A 19,198-nucleotide genomic window follows, 5' to 3' on the forward strand; every position below is an offset into this window, starting at 1 on the left:
AAAGGGAGCAAAAAGTTTGCCCAAAGGTGGATTCGAACCGAGGTCGAAAAGAGTACAATACGCGCGTTAGCATCTGTGCCACTGAAGCTGATGTTTAACAGTTGTCTTTTGTAGTGTTGACTAGCCCAATCACACAGTGGTGGGTGGAGTTAGTGTAAATAGCCTCTGCCAACAAGGCGGGCTATTTGCACTTAGTGTAAATAGACACTCCAAAAAAGAAATACTACTAGTATCATTATTTTAAATAATAATAATTATAATAATAATAATCAGACTGTACATCAGACTGTAATAGTACATAACTGAACTGCAGCTTTTGAGATTCTACTCACATCGGGTACTCGACAAGTTTTGCTAGTTTAGCTAATCTGTAGACATATTTATCGCTAACTACCTGGCTGATACAGTAACATGCCTATTTTAAAAGTGCAGACATTTAAACACTGTTGTCCCCTGCAGTTTGTTAATGCCACTGGAGTGTGCTTTAAATCACCTAGCATTTAAAATTTGGACTTTTCTGTTCTTAATTTTCTTCTCATCTCATCATCTTTTCAGATCCTGTCCATTGGGGTTCTCGATATCTTTGGCTTTGAAGACTACGAGAACAACAGCTTCGAACAATTCTGCATCAACTTTGCCAACGAGAGACTTCAGCACTATTTCAACCAGCACATTTTTAAGCTGGAACAGGTAGTGTTTTTTCGTTCTTTTTATTTGAAAGCTGGACCCAGAGATAACCATCAGCTTCTCTCCCCACACACAGCTCAAGATTATAGCCTAATAATAGATTTATTGCCAGCAATTATGACTGAAGTTGTTTTGACTGCTCACGGAATAAAATAAGTACCCACATATTGCTTGGCTAAATGTTTTCGGCAGAATCAAAGGTTTGCAACCTTTCCGTTTAAGTGCTTTCAAGTGCCCTTGAAGTATGTGAATTTATCATCGATACAGCCCGGGGTATATATTCTACTTATGGAGATTAATGAAAAGAATAGGGACACATGGTTTTCATTACTTGAGCTTGCTGTAGTCTTGCATTAGTAAGTCTATTGAGAATGGGCCAATTTTTCTTTGAGCCAGTGAGAAACCACCTTGCGATGTCCTGGGAACGACCTGCATCCTAGCATTGTGATAATCTTTACACAGGAAAACACTGCTCACCTTTTCTTAAAGAGATAGTTCACCCAAAAATAGGTGTCCTAGGCGTATACGACTTTCTTCTTTCAGACAAATAAAATTGGAGTTATATTAAAAAATGTATATCCTTTCAAGCTTTATAATGGCAGTGAATGGCTGTTGAGATTTTGAAGGGCAAAAAAGTCCATCTATCCATCGTAAAGAGTACTCCACATGGCTCCGGGGGGTTAATAAAGGCCTTCTGAGGTAAATCAGTGCATTTTTGTAAGAAAAATATCCATATTTAAAACCTTATAAACCCTAATCTCTAGTTCACAACAAAGTGGTGTTCACAAAACAAGTTCACGAAAAGAGCAAAAAGAAAAAACACCAGTCACAAATTAGAATTGCAAAACAAGTATTGGTAAAGAACAATATTGGAGAATTTCGATATAAGCCAAAAGAAGGTTTTCCTTTGCTGTAAACAAAAGATGGTTCTCGCAAGACTAACATATTCTCAGGAGTTTATGTAAAACCTACGTCATCCGCTGGAGTGCGTGTACGACAGTTAGCGGAAGCTAGAGATTATGGTTTATAAAGTTTTAAATAGGGGTGTGCGATATGACTATGTTTTTGATCGTGGACGATGAAAATGTCTTCACGCTATGCTTTTGGAGAAATATTGTGGTATCATGCTATTCTATCAGTTGCAGTTCTGGCACCTCCATCTCAATATACTGAGTGTGTTAACTATCATCAGTGTTAACTAAGCGGTACAGTTGCACTCACAGGACACTGCACTTATTCACAATCACAAAAGTACTATTTGCTTTAAAGCTTTGCCTGTTAAACATTTCATATGTGTGCTGTTCCAGTGCGCGTACACCTGAGGCATGCACACACTAAAATCCTGTCAAATAGCGCCAAATTACAGAACTTATTTATCACGTCTGAGTGTGCTAATACTGTCAAAACGCACAAGGTTTACCTATAAAAACAGTTGCTTATGTCTAAAGTGAAAGTAAACAATTGAAAGAAAAACAGATGCGTGCCTATATATTAGATGTATGCAGCTCTTAAAGGGACAGCAGACTAATTGTACTAAACAGGCTGCCGTTTGTCATTAAAGGGATAGTTCACCCAAAAATTATAATTCTGTTATTATTCACTCACTTACATATTGTCCCAAACCTGTATTAATTTTTTTCTTGCGCTAAATGCAAAATAAGATATTTTGAAGAATGTGGGTAACCAAACAGTAGCTGGTCCCCATTGAATTTAATAACAGAAAAGATCAAATAAAAAGAAAAAAAGAAATGCATTCAGGTTTAAAACAACCTGAGAGTAGTTAAATGATGGTATAAAAATAAAACACTATTATGGACAGATGACAGAATTTTCATTTTTTGGATGAACTATTCTTTTAATTTTAATAAAACAACAAAATACAAAGAGAAAAATCACTCACTGCTCTTGACGGAAGAACTTACAGTTGCTTTAATAAAAATCAGTGTAGATTTGATATATTGAGCGTACAAGTATATAGTGTATCACTTTTTATATTAGCTAGTTCGATTCCTTGAATGCTGCTACTAAGTACACCTTCTGTGCCTGAAAAATAAAGCACTGTTTGTTTTATTTGTATTATGTTTATTTATAATGTGTATCTTTGTTCTTATTTTTTATATTTTTTATTTATTTATTTTTTGTTATCTTGAAAGGCTTTGTTTTTAAAAAAGGGAAATTAGTTTGGCTGTAGTGCTCACTTAACTTGCAAAATAGTGATAAAATTGTGATATTTCTGAAAAAAAAAAAACGTGATATGATATTTTTGCCATATCGCCCACCCCTAGTTTTAAATATGGATATTTTTCTTACAAAAACAGATAGACTCACTTCAGAAAGTCTTTATTAACCCCCTGGAGCCTTGTGCAGTTCTTTTTATGATGGATGGATGCAGTTGATTGGACTTCAAAATCTTTACAACCACTCACTGCCATTATAAAACTTGGAAGAACCAGAATATTTTTTTAATGTAACTCCCATTGAATTCGTCTGCAAGAAGAAAGTCATATACACCTAGGATGGCTTATAATTTTTTGTTGAACTATCCCTTTAAGTAAATGTGAAATCTAGTGTCTTTCTCTGAACAGTTGTGTCTTAGTAATAAACTTGTAATGTAACCATTACAGAAGTCTTTAATGGGTTGGGTTGATGAATGCCTTAGGCTGTGTGATCATGTGAGGTAGACTGTCATTAATATTAGCTGTTTCGAACAAAATAAACCGCTTGATAATATGACAATAGAATGGGTTGCTTTACTCCAAGCTCAGACAAAGAATTGCGTCTTTGTAATAGTGTGTTTTCTCAATGAGACCATTCTCTTAGAATGACTAAAGAGGCAAGCAATCACGGTAATGACAGCCTGTCAAAGCCGTGCCTTTGTGACGCACCTCAAAGTATATGTTTGCTCAAAGAGGGTTTGTTAGTTTAAGTTTCTAGTCAGTCCAGTGTCCAGATTTGATAAACTCGCTTTGACAGATTTGCTTGCACAAAGGACATTTATGCACACAAAAACTCACACTGCCATAGGAAGTCTTGCTTTATGCAGATGTGCAAATAATAGTCTAACACTTGTGGGGTTAACACTTCATTTATGTATATGTTGACAAATGTGAGCAAAGTCAAATTTGCTTATCTGCCTCACTTTATAATATACTTGTTTTAGGAGTTCTAAGGTAGCTTCCTGCTCGCTGGTCTTACCATGCTTGAAGATAGTGTTTTTTTTATTGGCACCATCAGCCAATCGGTGTTGCCATGATGTAATTTTCCAAAAAGTCCATGATTAGACCCGTGGCATTTACTGCTCAAGTGATTCAAGAATGAGAAACTGAGCACCTATGAGCGAAGATGGCTGAATTTAAATCGTACCTTCCCGGGAGGTCCTGCTCCAGCCAAGCAACTTCCATTGAGATGAATGGGAATGGTTATGACTAGCTCAGTTTTTCCTTTTGTTAAAAGGATTTTGATGTTCTTATTAGTGGAGTTTTTGATTGGATTCTTTCGAATCTCTACAGAGTATTTCCACAACAGTTTTGCTGTTTGTTCCTTGATAAAAGTGCAGGAATCTTGCCGCGTCTGCCAAGTTCCACGCTTTAATTGCTCTAAGAGTTGGAAACTCTTGGATTCAGATGTCAGAAATGAGTTCACATCCTGAGTCCATTGCCAAGTATGTCGTGTGGTAACACTGAATGTTTAATATAGACCATACCCAGGTTATCTACACAAAACATGGAATGTAGGACGTTTTGTTCTTTGACATACAGATTCACAGATTATGAGCATTAATGTTTGACTAAAAAAAAAAAAGTTCCTTCCGGTTTGGTTGCATTAGTTAAGATTGTTTGGCTGACTGAGTTCAGTAATTTAAAGCTACAGTTGTAGTATTGTTAGAATATGAAAGTGTGGCAGGGAAACAAAGTCCTGCCTACATGTCATCTGATGCCCATAAATACAGCCATGCTGGAGCCAGACACAACACCACACATGCTTTCATTAGTCCATTAATGGGCTTTTTCATTGTGCAATTTATGGAGATGCTGTAAATGTCTTTTATTTGATTCGGAGGCTATTTGAGTGCATTTCTCTGAGTGCATGTGGTTGCTGAAGTTTCAGAGCGATTTCGATGAAGGTTACATTATTAGTACAAACTCATAACTAAAAGTAATAGATTTTGGGATGTAACACACCCAGCACAGTTTGTCTTCTATGTGTATTGCTACTGTTATCATTTTAAACAGACTTTCGTAAGCTTAAAACATTATCTCTGATTGACAAAAAAAGTTTGTTTACTTGAACAATAGGGCTAAATACCGTATTATCACGATGACAAATCTATAGTGAAAAAGTTTCTTGTAATTCTAATCCCCTCTTTTCTTCCTCTTCCTTACACAGGAAGTTGAATGATAAGTGTAGATTATCTGCTTTGTTCTGCTGATTTTATACTTTTGCCTTTTAATGGACAAACAGGAGAGAGATTCCACTGATTGTATGAAACCCTGCTGGGATTATATCCTTTATTGTTTCATTTACTTTCCCAGCGATCCAAGGAAGCAGTTGAGGAGAAAAAAAGCTACAAAATGTTAAGAATGTCTTTCATATTATTAAACCGCAAAACCCACAAAACCTCAGGCCGGCAAAAGGAAGTCTCCTCTAGAGGAACGTGAAAACACTTTGCAGTCCTGTTGTTTTGTTGTTCTGGCCGCAGTCCAAAAATGAAAGAATTACCCACATAGTTATAACAGGTTATGTGAGATGTTCATTTGTATGTTATGCACACATCTCGTGTTACTATGAAATTTTCTGGTACTGATAACCAACTGGAGCATAAAAGGATGATTGAAATGTTAAGTTGTGTAGTGTGTGTGTGTGTGTGTGTGTGTGTGTGTGTACTTGTTTTTGCTACATTGTGGGGACCAAATGTCCCCACAAGGATAGTAAAACCTGAAATTTTTGACAATGTTAAAAAATTATTAAAAATAGTAAATGATGTTTATCTGAGAGTGTAACGATGCAAACATGTTTTCTGTGAGGGCTAGGTTTAGGGTTAGGGTTGGGTTAGGGGATAGACAATATCATTTGGTCAGTATAAAATCTATAGAAGTCTATGGAAAGTCCCCACAATTCACAAAAACAAACGTGTGTGTGTGTGTGTGTTTAAATATGACACACAATTCTCTGGAAACATCAATGTATTATGAAACTAATTTCTAAGATTGGAACCATCAGGAACCTTTTAATTGTCAGAATCTTTGTCAGTTCCTCATGAGTGTTGATTGTCAGTGTTGAATATGTTTTGTTTTCCTTGCAGGAAGAGTATAGATCAGAAGGCATTACTTGGCATAACATTGATTACATAGATAACACCGGTTGCATTAACCTCATCAGCAAGAAGCCCACAGCACTGCTCCACCTACTGGATGAAGAATGCAAGTACGTCTGCCTTTTTCACTGTGTATGTACAGTATAGAGGAATGACAGTGTGAAACCAAACTGATGCTAGTACAGTATCATGTATTGATAGTTAGAGCAATCTCGGGTATCTCTGCTTGTAAATATAAATTATGTTTCAGTGTTTTACCCATAAGTCAAATAAAACAAATAATAAATGTAAGTTCTGATTACAGTAGTAACCTAAAAAAAACTTTTCCCTGTTAAAAAAAAAAAAAAAAAGTACGGTTCTTTCTGCCTAAAATAGCTGGAAACCTGAATCTCCACATCAGAGTTTTTCATAGCTCAAATCTCTAATGTCTCATTCTTCCTCTTCCTGTGGCTGTGTTGCTTTTCTGCTGAAGTTTTGGCAGCAGCTCTCATTCTTCTCAAGGCCAGAGGAACAGCACAGGTTTATAATATACTGTCTCTAGAAACTCAGTCTCATGCTCCCTAGATGACTACTATCACTCTGGTTTTCAATCAAGGGGCCGGGCCCACTAGGACCTCAGCAAACTTTAACGAGGAGGTTTTTTATTATTAATATATTAAAATAACCTAATTTACATATTTTGTTGGACAGCAGGGCACCCTTAAGATGCAACAGCAATGGCAGCTTAGCATTAATTAAAAAAAAAACAAAACAGTAATTTCCCAAAAACAAAAAAATAGAATATATTTTTTTAATATAAAAAGATGATAAACTGAATAAAATAAAATAAATAAAAAATAAAATAAAATAAAACCTGAGCAGCACTTGCAGTGAGAATATAGTATGTATAATGATGGGTGTTCTAATGCGCTCTCTTCCTCCTGTTTTGCAGCTTTCCACAGGCCACCAATCAGACCCTCCTGGACAAGTTCAAGCGGCAGCATGAGGGAAACAGCTATATTGAGTTTCCTGCAGTCATGGAGCCAGCCTTCATCATTAAACACTATGCAGGGAAAGTCAAATATGGAGTGAAGGTCAGTGCTTTATGCAGCTACACACAAACCTCCTTCGGCTTTTATGCTTTATATATAATATTTACAAAAACAGTATCTGACCTATAGACAGTCAGACAGGTCCTAAATGTTCCTTTAAATGCTCATCTGGTAATAGTAAACCATAAACAAGCGCTAGCAATGTGTGGAAGAATGAAATGTATCTTATGACTTAGCAGATTATAGCATCACATTTAAAGACAACAACATGATTGGTAAATAAGAATATTAGCAAATGTGATTTTAATAGAAACATCAGACATGTAGAACACTTTGTTCCAAAACAGAGATTTAATTGTTAGAATGTTGTTTTCGCTTTGGTTTGGTTTGGTTTGCTTTCATAAGGCAGGATTTCAAAGCTTGCACAAAATGTGCAACTCACATGTGCTTAAAACAGTCCTTTTATTGGTCAGGGTGCACCTGTTTATGTTCTATGATTCTGCTCATAGAATCGCCAATCAAAATAGACTGACAAATTAGCTCCGCAGACACATATATACCGAAAGGATATAAGCATTGATGTCTGCTCCAACTGATAAATTAATTAATTAATATATTTATATTATATATTTATATTTATATATGTATATTTACATTTATATATGTTTATATATGTTTATTATTAATTTTGGAAACAGTTGTGCTGCTTAATGTTTTTGTAAACTGTGAGACTTTTTTAGGATTCTTTGATGAATAAAAAGCTAAAAAGAACAGCATTTATTCATAATAGGAATCTTTTCTAACAATATAAGTAATAAGTACTATCACTTTTTATCAATTTAACACATCCTTGCTGAATAAAAGTGTGAATTTCTTTCAAAGAAAGAAAACATTTCTGAGCCCAAACTTTGAATGGTGCTGTATGTTGTTACAAAAGTTTTCTATTTTAAATAAATACTGTTCTTTTTACATTTTATTCATCAAAGAATTCTGGTTTTTCAGGTTCCCCCCCAAAAAATAAATAAATAAATAGCACAACTGTTTCCAACATTGATAATAAATCAGAATATTAGAATGATATTGGATGGATCATTTGACACTGAAGACTGGAGTAATGATGCTGAAAAATCAGCTTTTCATCAAAGAAGTACATTCTGTCTTAAAGTATATTAAAATAGAAAACCACTGTTTTTAATTTCAATAATGTATCACAATATTACTGTACAATATTCTGTATTTTTAATCGCATAAAGACCTTGATAAGTAGAAAATCTTTTTTAAAAAAATCAGTTTATATCTTTTTTTTTTTAAGATGAAGAAGTGCTCCTTGTTTTTTATGTTTTTTTTTGTTTAGTTTTTTAAATGTATTTAAGGGCTTTTTTATGCTTTTATTTGTACAGGACAGTGTAGAGTAGACAGGAAAGCATTGGGTGAAGAGAGAGGGGAGTGGGATCGGCAAAGGACAATGAGCCGGGAATCGAACTCGGGTCGCTGTGAGCGCAGTTGCGCTATATGTCAGCACACTAACCATGAGGCTATTGGCGCCGGTGCTCCTTTGTTTTAAACAGTTTGTATTCACAGAATTAGACTGATTTTTTTTATTTTTTTTTTATTTTTTTTTGGTAACAGATTTAGTTAATTTGGTACAGATTGATTAGATTTGATACGGTTTAGTTTGTTGGTCTGTTGGGTTAGATTTCTTTCTCTCTACAAGCAAAACGCTCCAGAGTTTGTTTTTAATCGGACCGAGACCACCCGGTTAAGGTGATTTTTGGACTGATTTTTGTTTTTTGTTTTTTGGATCGGAGTGTGATTGCTCTGTTCCTATATGCCATAACAACAACCCAAACTAATAAAATGTACCAGTTTCTAAAACAAATGCTCCAAACAAGCTCAACACTCAACAAAGCAATACATCCAACTTGACAAAACTGCAGTTACAATTCTACCAAAAGTGCAGTCACCATTTTATCCCTGGTTGTACATAGTTGATCGTTATTTTTGCTGCAACCTCTACAACTGCTAAATGTAAAAAGGGTGTGATGTCTTTGTCACATGACATAATATTTATAGTAAATAATGAGTAACTCTCAGTTTGTCGCTCATGGCACCATAAACATGACAGTAATGAGTAACTGTGTGAAGTCCCACCGTCCCACACTGTTTGACTGGCCCTCTGGTCTGTTTGTGTTAACATATCGAGGACGGCAGTGTGTACATATAGTGCATTCAGAGATCAAAAACTTTTTTTCTGAGAAAGCCTTTTTTTATTAAAGTCTTTTTTGCCACCAATACCATAAAGACGTGCTTAGGGTTTTTCAGTCAGGATTGAAGACCTAACTAAAATCAAACATTTTGACTTAAATGACAGTTCATGCTTTGGCTTCTGCATTGGCTTTATTTTCAAGATGTCCCTGAGGTCATAACATTCAATTTGACAAGCAGCACTCATAAAAGGAAAAAAATATCACACGGCGTACACTTGCCTTGAGTTTGGCAGAGTTTGACAGTCGTGAGTAGCTGATCCTCTTATTTACAATATAAAGCCTCTGTTCATGCGTTACATAATGGAGCTCTGCAGGCCTCGCTTTCTCTCTTCACTGATGTTTGATTGGCTTTATTGAGTAGATGAGTCTCTATTGTTGGCTGATAGAGTTGAACGTAATAACGGTGCAGTTGTCAGACTGTCTGTATGATCTGCTGTCACAGGACTTCAGAGAGAAGAATACGGACCACATGCGGCCGGACATCGTCGCGCTTCTCAAGAGCAGTAAGAGCGCATTCATCGGTGGTCTGATCGGTATTGACCCTGTGGCCACCTTCCGCTGGGCTGTACTCAGGGCCTATTTCAGAGCCATGGTAGCCTTCAGGGATGCCGGGAAGAGACATGTGGAGAAACGCAGCGGTGAGTCAAATGAAACGGTTACCTGTGCTTTTGTCTGATCGCATGCTTGTAGTTTGTATGACTGATTCTTTAGGCAATACATGTCACACTGGGTCAGTGTAATTGGATATAAATATGACTACAAAGTTTAAACCCTAATCTTTTTTTAATCTTATTGTGCCAAATCCAAGAACCTTTTTGGATCAATAATGTTTCCATAAGCTGTTTTTGGGGTTCTGTTGTGTACCTCATTACAAATTGTAGAAATGGATCTTGATCAATTTAGTTTTAACCATCGGAGTACTTTGGTTGAAATGTGTTTATTTATAAGTATTTACATTAAATACATGAGGCTGCAGCTGATTAAGATAAACTTTTTTTTATCTTTATTTGATTTAACTTAGCTAACGTTACTATTGTATGCAAAACATAAGCTGGCATTTAAATTGTTACACAGAATATCATGGTTTGCCATATTGTAACATGCTGTTTTCTCTTTAAATACTTTAATGATGTTAAAAAGGTGCACTGCCATTCAAAAATTTTGAGTCAGTTTTTTATGTTTTTGAAAGATTTCAAAATACATTTAAACATAGAGCTAAACAGTAATATTGTATTGTTGAAAATAACAATATATACTGTCTGTATTTTAAAATTTAATTAGCAGCCATTACTCCAGTCTTTTATGTTACGTGATACTGATTTGGTGGTCAAGAAATATTTTTCTTGTGACGACAGGAACTTTAAAAGACATTTATTTTAAGTATAAATGTCTTTACTGTCACTTTTGATCAATTTATGAGTTATTTTTGAGTCATTGCTTAAAAATTATAAGTAAAAAATTTTACTGACCTCAGACTTTTTGACTGTAGTGTGTACTTTTTTTTTTTTTTTTTTTTTTTTTTTTTTTTTTTTTAGGGATCACAACAAATTAATTTTATCTTATTTCATGTTATAGGCATCACAACTAAATTTATTTTATTTATTCTATTCTATTTTATTTTTTTAAGCATCACAACAAATTGTATTTTACTTTGTTTTATTTTATTTTTTAAGTATCAAAGACTAATTTTATTTATTCTATTTTAGATAATTTAATTTTTTTTTTTTTTTTTTTTTTTTAGGCATCACAACAAATTTCGTTTTTGTTTATTTTATTTTATTATTTTAGGTATCACAGCAAATTTATTTTATTTCATTTTATAGGCATCACAACAAATTGTATTTTATTTATTCTTTTTTATTTTATTTTTAAGCATCACAACACATTTTATTTTATTTATTCCATTCTACTTTATTTTTTTAGGCATCACAACAACAAAAAAATTTCAGGCATCACAACAAATTAAATTTAATTAAATTGTATTTTTTTGGGTATCACAACAAATCATATTTATTTTATATTTTATTTTATTTTATATATTTTTTTATTTTATTTTAATTTATTTTTGTGATTGCAGCAATAATAAAAAATAAAGTTATTCATTTTCAGGGGGCCTGTATGTTTTGCCACACATAGCTGCATAACAATCTTTGCTATTGTGTAAAAAAGTAGCTAGCCGTCTTCACTTTGTAAATTATGAAGTATTGCATTCTGTATGACAGCATACACATATGCTAGTTTGTATGTATGTTGGCTAGTGAACCATGCCGTGTTAGCCCAGCTCCTCTTGCTTGATTTCTATTGCCCTGCTCTTCAGCTTTTCAGTATCTATATTGCCTTTCTTCCGTTATAACAGTTTGAACGTTAGCGGTTTATATGAATGCTTTGAGTCTAGTTTGAACCGTAAGTGCTGCCACTGCCTTATGAGTTGCTCTTTCAAATAGATGACATTCACTGCATTTCACTGTGGGCCAAATCTAATTTTTAAATGTGAACACCCAAAATCACATTTGTATTCAATCTATGTCATGTGTACCAGACTTTATGCCGATAGTTAACATTTAGCTTTGCGTAGACAAGCACATCTTATTTCTCCCTATTTAATCTGTCTTTTCTCTTTCTTCTGTCTTTCTTGTTTGTGTTGTTTGTTTTTTGGCTTCCTAAGGGCATGACGCTGCTGCTCCAGTTGTGAAAAGTGTGGATAGCTTTAGTTTTCTGCATCACCCTGTGCATCAGAGAAGCTTAGAGATCCTGCAGAGGTGCAAAGAGGAGAAATACAGTAAGGCTGCCTTTCCTTCATCTCATCTCCTCACTCCATGCACCCTGGGCCAAGACATGAGGACTCTGTTAAATTTTACTGTTACGGCTATATAAACGCATACTTCTGCTGATACACATATATAACGGAATCATTGATTTGATTCAGAGCTGAAACTGGCAGGACTTTCCCTCATGTCTCTGTCCATCCGTCTTGCACCTGTCTTGCTTTCCTGCATGATGTCAGTTTGGGCACCTGTCTTTTACTAACAGCGCTCTTTGTGGGTTCAGTCCAGCATGCATGCTTCTCGGACAGCCCACCACTGTCCCCTCACTGGAGCCCCTGTTCTGAGCACTCACGCCCCAGCACGACCTCTCCAGCTCAGAGTATGCACTCGTTTTTCTTGCCCTCCGAGGACAGCGGGCTCACAATAGGTCTGCTTGATGGAGGTAGCGCAGATTATGGACTATGCACACAAAAACACGAGAAAAAAAAGTTTATGATTCCTTCCTGTTGGAAACATTCCTTCATAATTAATTTGTTGTAGTTAGGGCTGGGCGATATGATTGAAAAAATATATCATTATTTGATATCTGAAAACAGTGATATTTATACTTCAAAATCAATAATTGACGTAAAACATGTTTTAGACCCCTGTATAAGTGCAGATGTATTTTTATATGACTGATCACAGTTTATATCTTAAATTTTCCGTGTTTTTCAATTTAAATAGTCCTGCTTTGTGACAAAAGAATTTTTAAAAGTTTAGCATGTGTGATTTTAATGACTATAACCATAATGCTGTTTAGGAGAAATTATGAAAATTAATAAAAAAGAATAATAATTATTATTATTAAGCAAATTTTAAGCAAATATTAAATATTTTAAGCAAATATTAAGCAAATTTAATTTTTGGGTAAACTATTTCTTTAAGTAACCTTGACTCAAAAATAAAATAAAATATAAAATGTACTTTAAATTGGTTTTACATGGAGTTTCCTTTTTTGGAAAATTAACTCATTAAATAAAATAAAATAAATAATAAATAATAATAATAATAATAAACAATAAAAATTTTAAAAAGCGTGCAAAATGCAGTTTAAAATGGAGTTTAGCATGTGACTCACAGGAAATACCAACTTTCCAAAATTATTTTATGACTGTGACATAAAATAAATAAAATTGCAGCTTGAAATAATCGGCTTGGAAGAGGAATATATATATGTACCAATATATTGTAATAATGAGTGATGAATCATTTGACAAATCTGTAATTTTTGACCTGTTTATGGAAAAGTTTGAAAGAATTGGTTTGTAAAAAAATCCATTTTTGCGAATGTAAAAATAAATAAACCGTAAATAAATAAATACATACATACATACATACATACATACTTAACACAAAAATTTAAATTTGTTAAATATTTGCTTGGGCTCAGGCAATGTAAATGTACAGTTTGTTTCTTCATGAAAACAGATTTAAAGAATCACTTTCTCACCGACGGATCCTCTGCAGTGAATGGTTGCCGTCAGAATGAGAGCCAACAACTGATAAAAACATCACAATAATCCACAAGTAATCCACACTACTAGTCTGTCAGTCTAAGTCTTGTGAAGTGAAAAACTGTGTGTTTGTAGAAAGTAAATCCATCATTAAGGCATTTTAACTGTGAACAGTCACTTCTGGCAAAAATGCGACTCCATAATCTGTTCTATTGAAGAAACAAACTCATCTATATCTTGGATGTCCTGAGTGCGAGTAAATATTAAGCAAATTGTATTTTTGGGTACACTATTACTTTAAGGAAACTTAACTCATTAAAAAAATAAGATAAAATAAAATAATGTTGCTTATTTAATTGCAACAGAAATATTGTACACATATGGTATATTTTCAGTATATCACCCAGCTTTAGTTGTGGTACAATGAAAATCTCCAGGTGTTTTTGTATGTGGATGTATGAACCCAGAAACTGTGTGCGCGTCATATGTAACTGATTCACAAAAGCATGTTTTTTTAAGTAATTCAACTCTAATTGAATGATTAAGTGTTTCATCAACAGCAGTGAATTAATCAACATCACATCCCGTTATTCTTATGAGAACCATTACACAGTCCTCTCATAACCTCTCACTCATTTTCCATATTTACCCATGTATGTTGGGGCAGTCTGGTTGTACAGGTTTTGTGCTCTGTTTCAGGTGTGAACAGGAGGAATCCTCGTACTCCACTATCTGATCTGCAGGGTAGCAACACACTCAATCAACGGTAAGAGGAGCTCACAAACAACCACCATGCTGTCCTGTACCCCTCACAGATACAGTGACCCCTAAAAAAGTCTGACATTTAAACATCTGTAATGTCATTGCAAAAAATGTTTGCAATTTTAAAATTTGTAAGTATTTATATTTGAATGACCTCAGAGTTGGTGAATAATAAGCAGTATGACTTATACATTTTACAGTACAGTACAGTTTATGTCCTCCATAATAATAATTCCAGTGGAGGTGCGTATGACATATCTCCTTCCACTAGCGCTCTGATAATATTTTCCTGGAAAACCTGCATATAATTTTTTTGACCATAAGTAGTTTCTGAAATCCCCTTTGTATTGTCCTGACACTTTTATTTTTTTCTGGTTGGGAAAAGAACCTGGTTAGTTCTCAGACGGCTTGTTAAGTTCTTCGTGTGGGTGTAGAGTTAGAGCAGTGACTCCACAGATACCCGGTGGACGACCCGTGGCCTTTCCCCACTTCATGCTTTGTTAATGACTGCATGGCACTGAGATTAGTCCTGATATCCAGAACAAGTGGCAAGAGCCAAGCTCACAACAGCTCTTTTGTTGCACTGTAAAGTCCCCCTAATCTGTTTTGCAACCCCACACACTTTTTGGGTTACTAAGTGACCATTAAACACCAGGAAAGAGCAGCTGCTTCCTGTGTGATGTAATAGTGGAGTTATTTGCTCATTTGGAGGACAGGCCCTAGGCTGATGGGTAATTGCTCTCCACAGTCCACGACCACATGCTCCAGTGACTGCCTGTACAAAAAACATTGCCATAAAATTACTGTTAGCCCTCTTGTTTTTTGTTGTTGTTGTTGTTTTTATTTGGTTAATTTGACAGATTTTCCCCAATGAGTTTCACACATAAAAACTAAATAGTAGTTTAGCTAATAAAGATTCTTATAAGTGTCTTAGAAAAGGCTACACTGAAATCAAAATCTGTTGAATATTTACACTCAGGTAGTGTAGATAAGTTTCTTCATGAAAACAGATTTGAAGAAATTTAGCATTACATCACTTGCTCACCAATGGATCCTCTGCAGTGAATGGGTGCCGTCAGAATGAGAGTCCAACAGCTGATAAAAACATCACAATAATCCACAAGTAATGCACACAGCTCCAGTCTATCAATCTGTTTTATGAAGCAAAAATCTGTGTGTTTGTAGAAAGTAAATCCATAAGTAAGGCACTTTAAAATCAAAATTATTTTTTTTGTTTTTTAGTATGAATATGTTAGCCTTAATGTTATCTATAAGCTAGTGTGCTCCAAAACAATGACAAAATTCACATTTAGAACATGTAAGCATTCAAAAGTCAGTCACTTGTTCACAGAGTTAGTGTTGCATGTAGTGCATGATAGGGATTGATTCAGGCAGTGTAAGTATGCTTTCCATTGGGGCAAATGAGGTTTGGTTTTGCGTTGTCACGCAAACCGCAGCAGCACGCACAGTCTGCCCCGGACTTTGGCTTCGGTCCAGAGACGCGATAGCACGAAGCGGATCATATGCATCAGTTGGCATATATTAAACACTTTAAGAACTATACAGCCTCAGCATGATTATGATCACTGTTTTGTTTTAGTAAGAGTTTAGTATTGAATCTCGGGGTAATCCGTTAGGCTGTAGCTGTTTTAAAAAGCGGCGGGGCTGATCAATACATCCCGCCCTGTTTTCCTGTTTCAGTTGAAATTATACTGCCCTCCAAAAGTTTGGAAACACCCTAGAAAAATGGGGTTTTGGACAATATTGGCATGAATCCTTTTTAATTTGTGATAATTTTGCACTGATAAGGGACAGCACAAACTACGAAAACATATTTTATTACATAAACAGTTTATACATAGAAAAAACTTAAATTTTCGATTCATCAAAATATCCACCATTAGCAGCTATTACAGATCTGCATAATCTGGGCCTAAATTCATTGTATTCTAAACTTAATTGGCAATCAATTGTTGAAGCTATTAAGGTGTGCTGACCCAAAAATCTTTTAAAAACCTGGGCCAAGTTTAAACCAGTAACCAGTCATCACAGCTGGCAAAGGGGCATGTCTGACTTTAACATGTATATATTGCCATTATTATGTAATCAAAATAAAATTAATATTGCTGGTCTTTAATGATAATGTCAAGTTACTTTAATGGATTTGCACCAAAAAAATAAGGATTATTGATGATATCGTCCAAAACCACACTTTGCCAGGGGTGTTTCCAAACTTTTGGAGGGCAGTGTACGTCACCACATAAAATAATGCTGTATTTCAAAGCACTTCAGTGGACCTTTAATTGTAAACTTTTACTTTTGGCAAAAATGCGACTCCATAATCCATAATCTGTTCTATTGAAGAAACAAACTCATCTATGTCTTGGTGTCTTAGAAAAGGCTGTTTTAATCTACACTGAAATCAAAATGGATTTTTTTTTAAATTTAGTTGAAAACAAAGTTAATAAAAAAAAATCAAATAAGTAATCAATCAAATAAAAACTTGTATTTAAGTTGTGTATAAAATGATCATAAAAGTCAATAAATAAAAATAAATACGTAATAATTGCACATTGCACGTGCAAGTTCTCATATCAACAGTTATTAAAGATATATTTTTTGGCTTTTTTTTGCCTTTATTGTGATAGCATATAAATATACAGTATAAAGCTGACATATAAAGGAAACAAAGTGGGAGAGAGAGGGGGTGGGATCAGGAAAGGTCCTCGAGCCGAGATTCGAACTTGGGACACCCGTAGTGCAAAGTACCTTACTAAGGGCCAGATTTACTATTAGCTTGTGCTAGCTAGCGCAAACCCTCATTTGGCTTTAAAAAACTACTGTCAGGATTTACTAAAGACACACAGCAGAAAATTAGCACTGAAAAGGCGTGGACACAGTTATTTTTGCGTCTCACCTTATTGAGTATGCATTTGTAGAAGTGTCTCTTTTGATCAGTAAATTTATGGGAGGAGAGTGTTTAAATGAATCACGCAATGAGATTTACTAAGATTTGTGCTCTTCAATTCACTGGTATTTTTTCAATTCACAGCGTTATTTAACTTAATGTGCTTTTGTGCAGTTTGAGGAATAGACTCTGAGTTAGAGATGTTAGATGTGTGTTTAATATTTATAATTTTGCTGTCCCTTTCAGAGAGGGATGGAATGGGCGTGCTGGGAGACAAAACCGTCTGTCCTCTGCTGGATCCTTCAATGAAGAGGACGGCATCTTTGTCAACTCCACCAGCAGTAAACTCCTGGAGCGAGCCCATGGCATCCTTATGTGAGATTCTGCCTCTCTGTTCTACACAGTTCTTTACTTGTATAATAATAAAAATACAAGAGGCTACTGGAATACCATAACCACTATTATTTATGCTTTTTTTCAGGAGAAATAAAAACTATAAAATGAAGCCCAGTCTTCCTAAGGTGCGAATCCCATAATATTCTTTTTTAAAGGTTATCTCTACCATAAATTTTTGTCATGAATTTTTGTTTTTTTTGCCCTCATATGTGACCCTGGATCTCAAAACCAGACTTAAGTAGCACAGGTATATTTGAAGCAATAGACAAAAATATATTGTATGATTCAAAATTATAATTTTTTTTCTTTTATGCCAAAAGTCATTAGGATATTAAGTAAGATCATGTTCCATGAAGATATTTTGTGAATTTCCTACCATAAATATATCAAAGCATATTTTTTGTTTAGTAATTTGCATTGCTAAGAACTTCTTTTGGACAACTTTAAAAGTGATTTTCTCAATATTTTAATTTTTTTTTTTTTTTTTTTTTTTTTTTGCACCTTCAGATTCCAGATTTTCAAATAGTTGCATCTCAGCTAAATATTGTCCTATCCTAACAAACCATACATCAATGGGTTCATCAATAATTAATTAATTAATTAATTAATTAAATAATTAATTCAGCTTTCAGATGATATATAAATCTCAATTTAAAAAAAATTTGATCCTTATGACTGATTTTGTGGTCCATGGTCACATGGTTTCAGAATACTTTTGTACCATATCAGTCTTTTTTTTTTTTTTTTTTTTTTTTTTTTTGTCTTTTTTGCCTATTTTATGACTTTTCGGAGCTTGCTAGCTCTGTCATGAAACTTTTTTAAAGATACATAAAAGTATTTGTATAACTAATTGCCACATACAAAATTGACTTTTCCTTTTGTGTTCTGTTAAAGTTCATATGGTTTTAAAACGGCATGAAGTTCTGTACATTCTGAACAAATTCAAATTTTTGTGCAAACTATTCCTTTAACTGATCTCTGCAAGCTTGTGACTGACTGACTGACTGACTGTGTGTCTATTTCTGTGTGCTTCTGCAGCACTTGCTAGATGTCAAGTCTCTGAAGTACCTGAGTAACCTGACGTTACACGACCGCATCACAAAGTCCCTGCTGCACCTCCACAAGAAAAAGAAACCCCCCAGTATCAGTGCCCAGTTCCAGGTCAGATCTCGCTCTCTTTCTTAAGATTACTCTGAATCATGTCTGTGTTGTGTAAGTCTGGTGTAATTTCCACCCTGTTCAGTGCTGTTTTATTAGCTTGCAGTAAAAGCCCAAATTAATGACATCATGTCTGTCTTTGATGCAATAACACTTTTATTTGCTCTGTCATTCCTAAAATCTTTTCTTTTGGTTTTACTAAAAAACAACTGCTTGTTAAAGTCTATTTGAGATCATGAGATACAGTATACAGATCTGGACAGGATGTCTTACCTACCCAGAGCTTGAACTCATGAGCATTACAGTCAATTGAATTAGCTGATCCTCTGCATGTTACTGTGTATTGCAGTTGTCAGCTTTGTTGTGGCTTTTACATTTATAGGTTTTTCTTCAACCATGGTCATTAAATTAAAT

The 19,198-nt window shown here is 34.6% G+C and overlaps 1 protein-coding gene across 6 annotated transcripts in view; it reads left to right on the top strand.

The window, feature by feature from the left end:
* The window catches only part of myo9aa (myosin IXAa), a 153,383-nt gene that overhangs the window by 107,544 nt on the left and 26,641 nt on the right, over positions 1–19,198 (top strand). For 4 of the 6 annotated variants that reach the window (XM_051114142.1, XM_051114146.1, XM_051114143.1 and 1 more), the window contains 9 exons: positions 556–690; positions 5,990–6,111; positions 6,933–7,074; positions 9,742–9,937; positions 11,965–12,078; positions 14,260–14,326; positions 17,477–17,605; positions 17,712–17,751; positions 18,665–18,787. In XM_051114142.1, coding sequence (XP_050970099.1) covers positions 556–690; positions 5,990–6,111; positions 6,933–7,074; positions 9,742–9,937; positions 11,965–12,078; positions 14,260–14,326; positions 17,477–17,605; positions 17,712–17,751; positions 18,665–18,787 — 1,068 coding nt within the window. Of the gene's footprint in view, positions 1–555; positions 691–5,989; positions 6,112–6,932; positions 7,075–9,741; positions 9,938–11,964; positions 12,079–12,347; positions 12,507–14,259; positions 14,327–17,476; positions 17,606–17,711; positions 17,752–18,664; positions 18,788–19,198 lie in introns of all 6 variants that reach the window. The other 2 variants (XM_051114147.1, XM_051114145.1) reach the window with 2 other exon arrangements.

The sequence above is a fragment of the Labeo rohita genome, chromosome 7, assembly GCF_022985175.1.
Source record: "Labeo rohita strain BAU-BD-2019 chromosome 7, IGBB_LRoh.1.0, whole genome shotgun sequence".
NCBI lineage: Eukaryota > Metazoa > Chordata > Actinopteri > Cypriniformes > Cyprinidae > Labeo > Labeo rohita.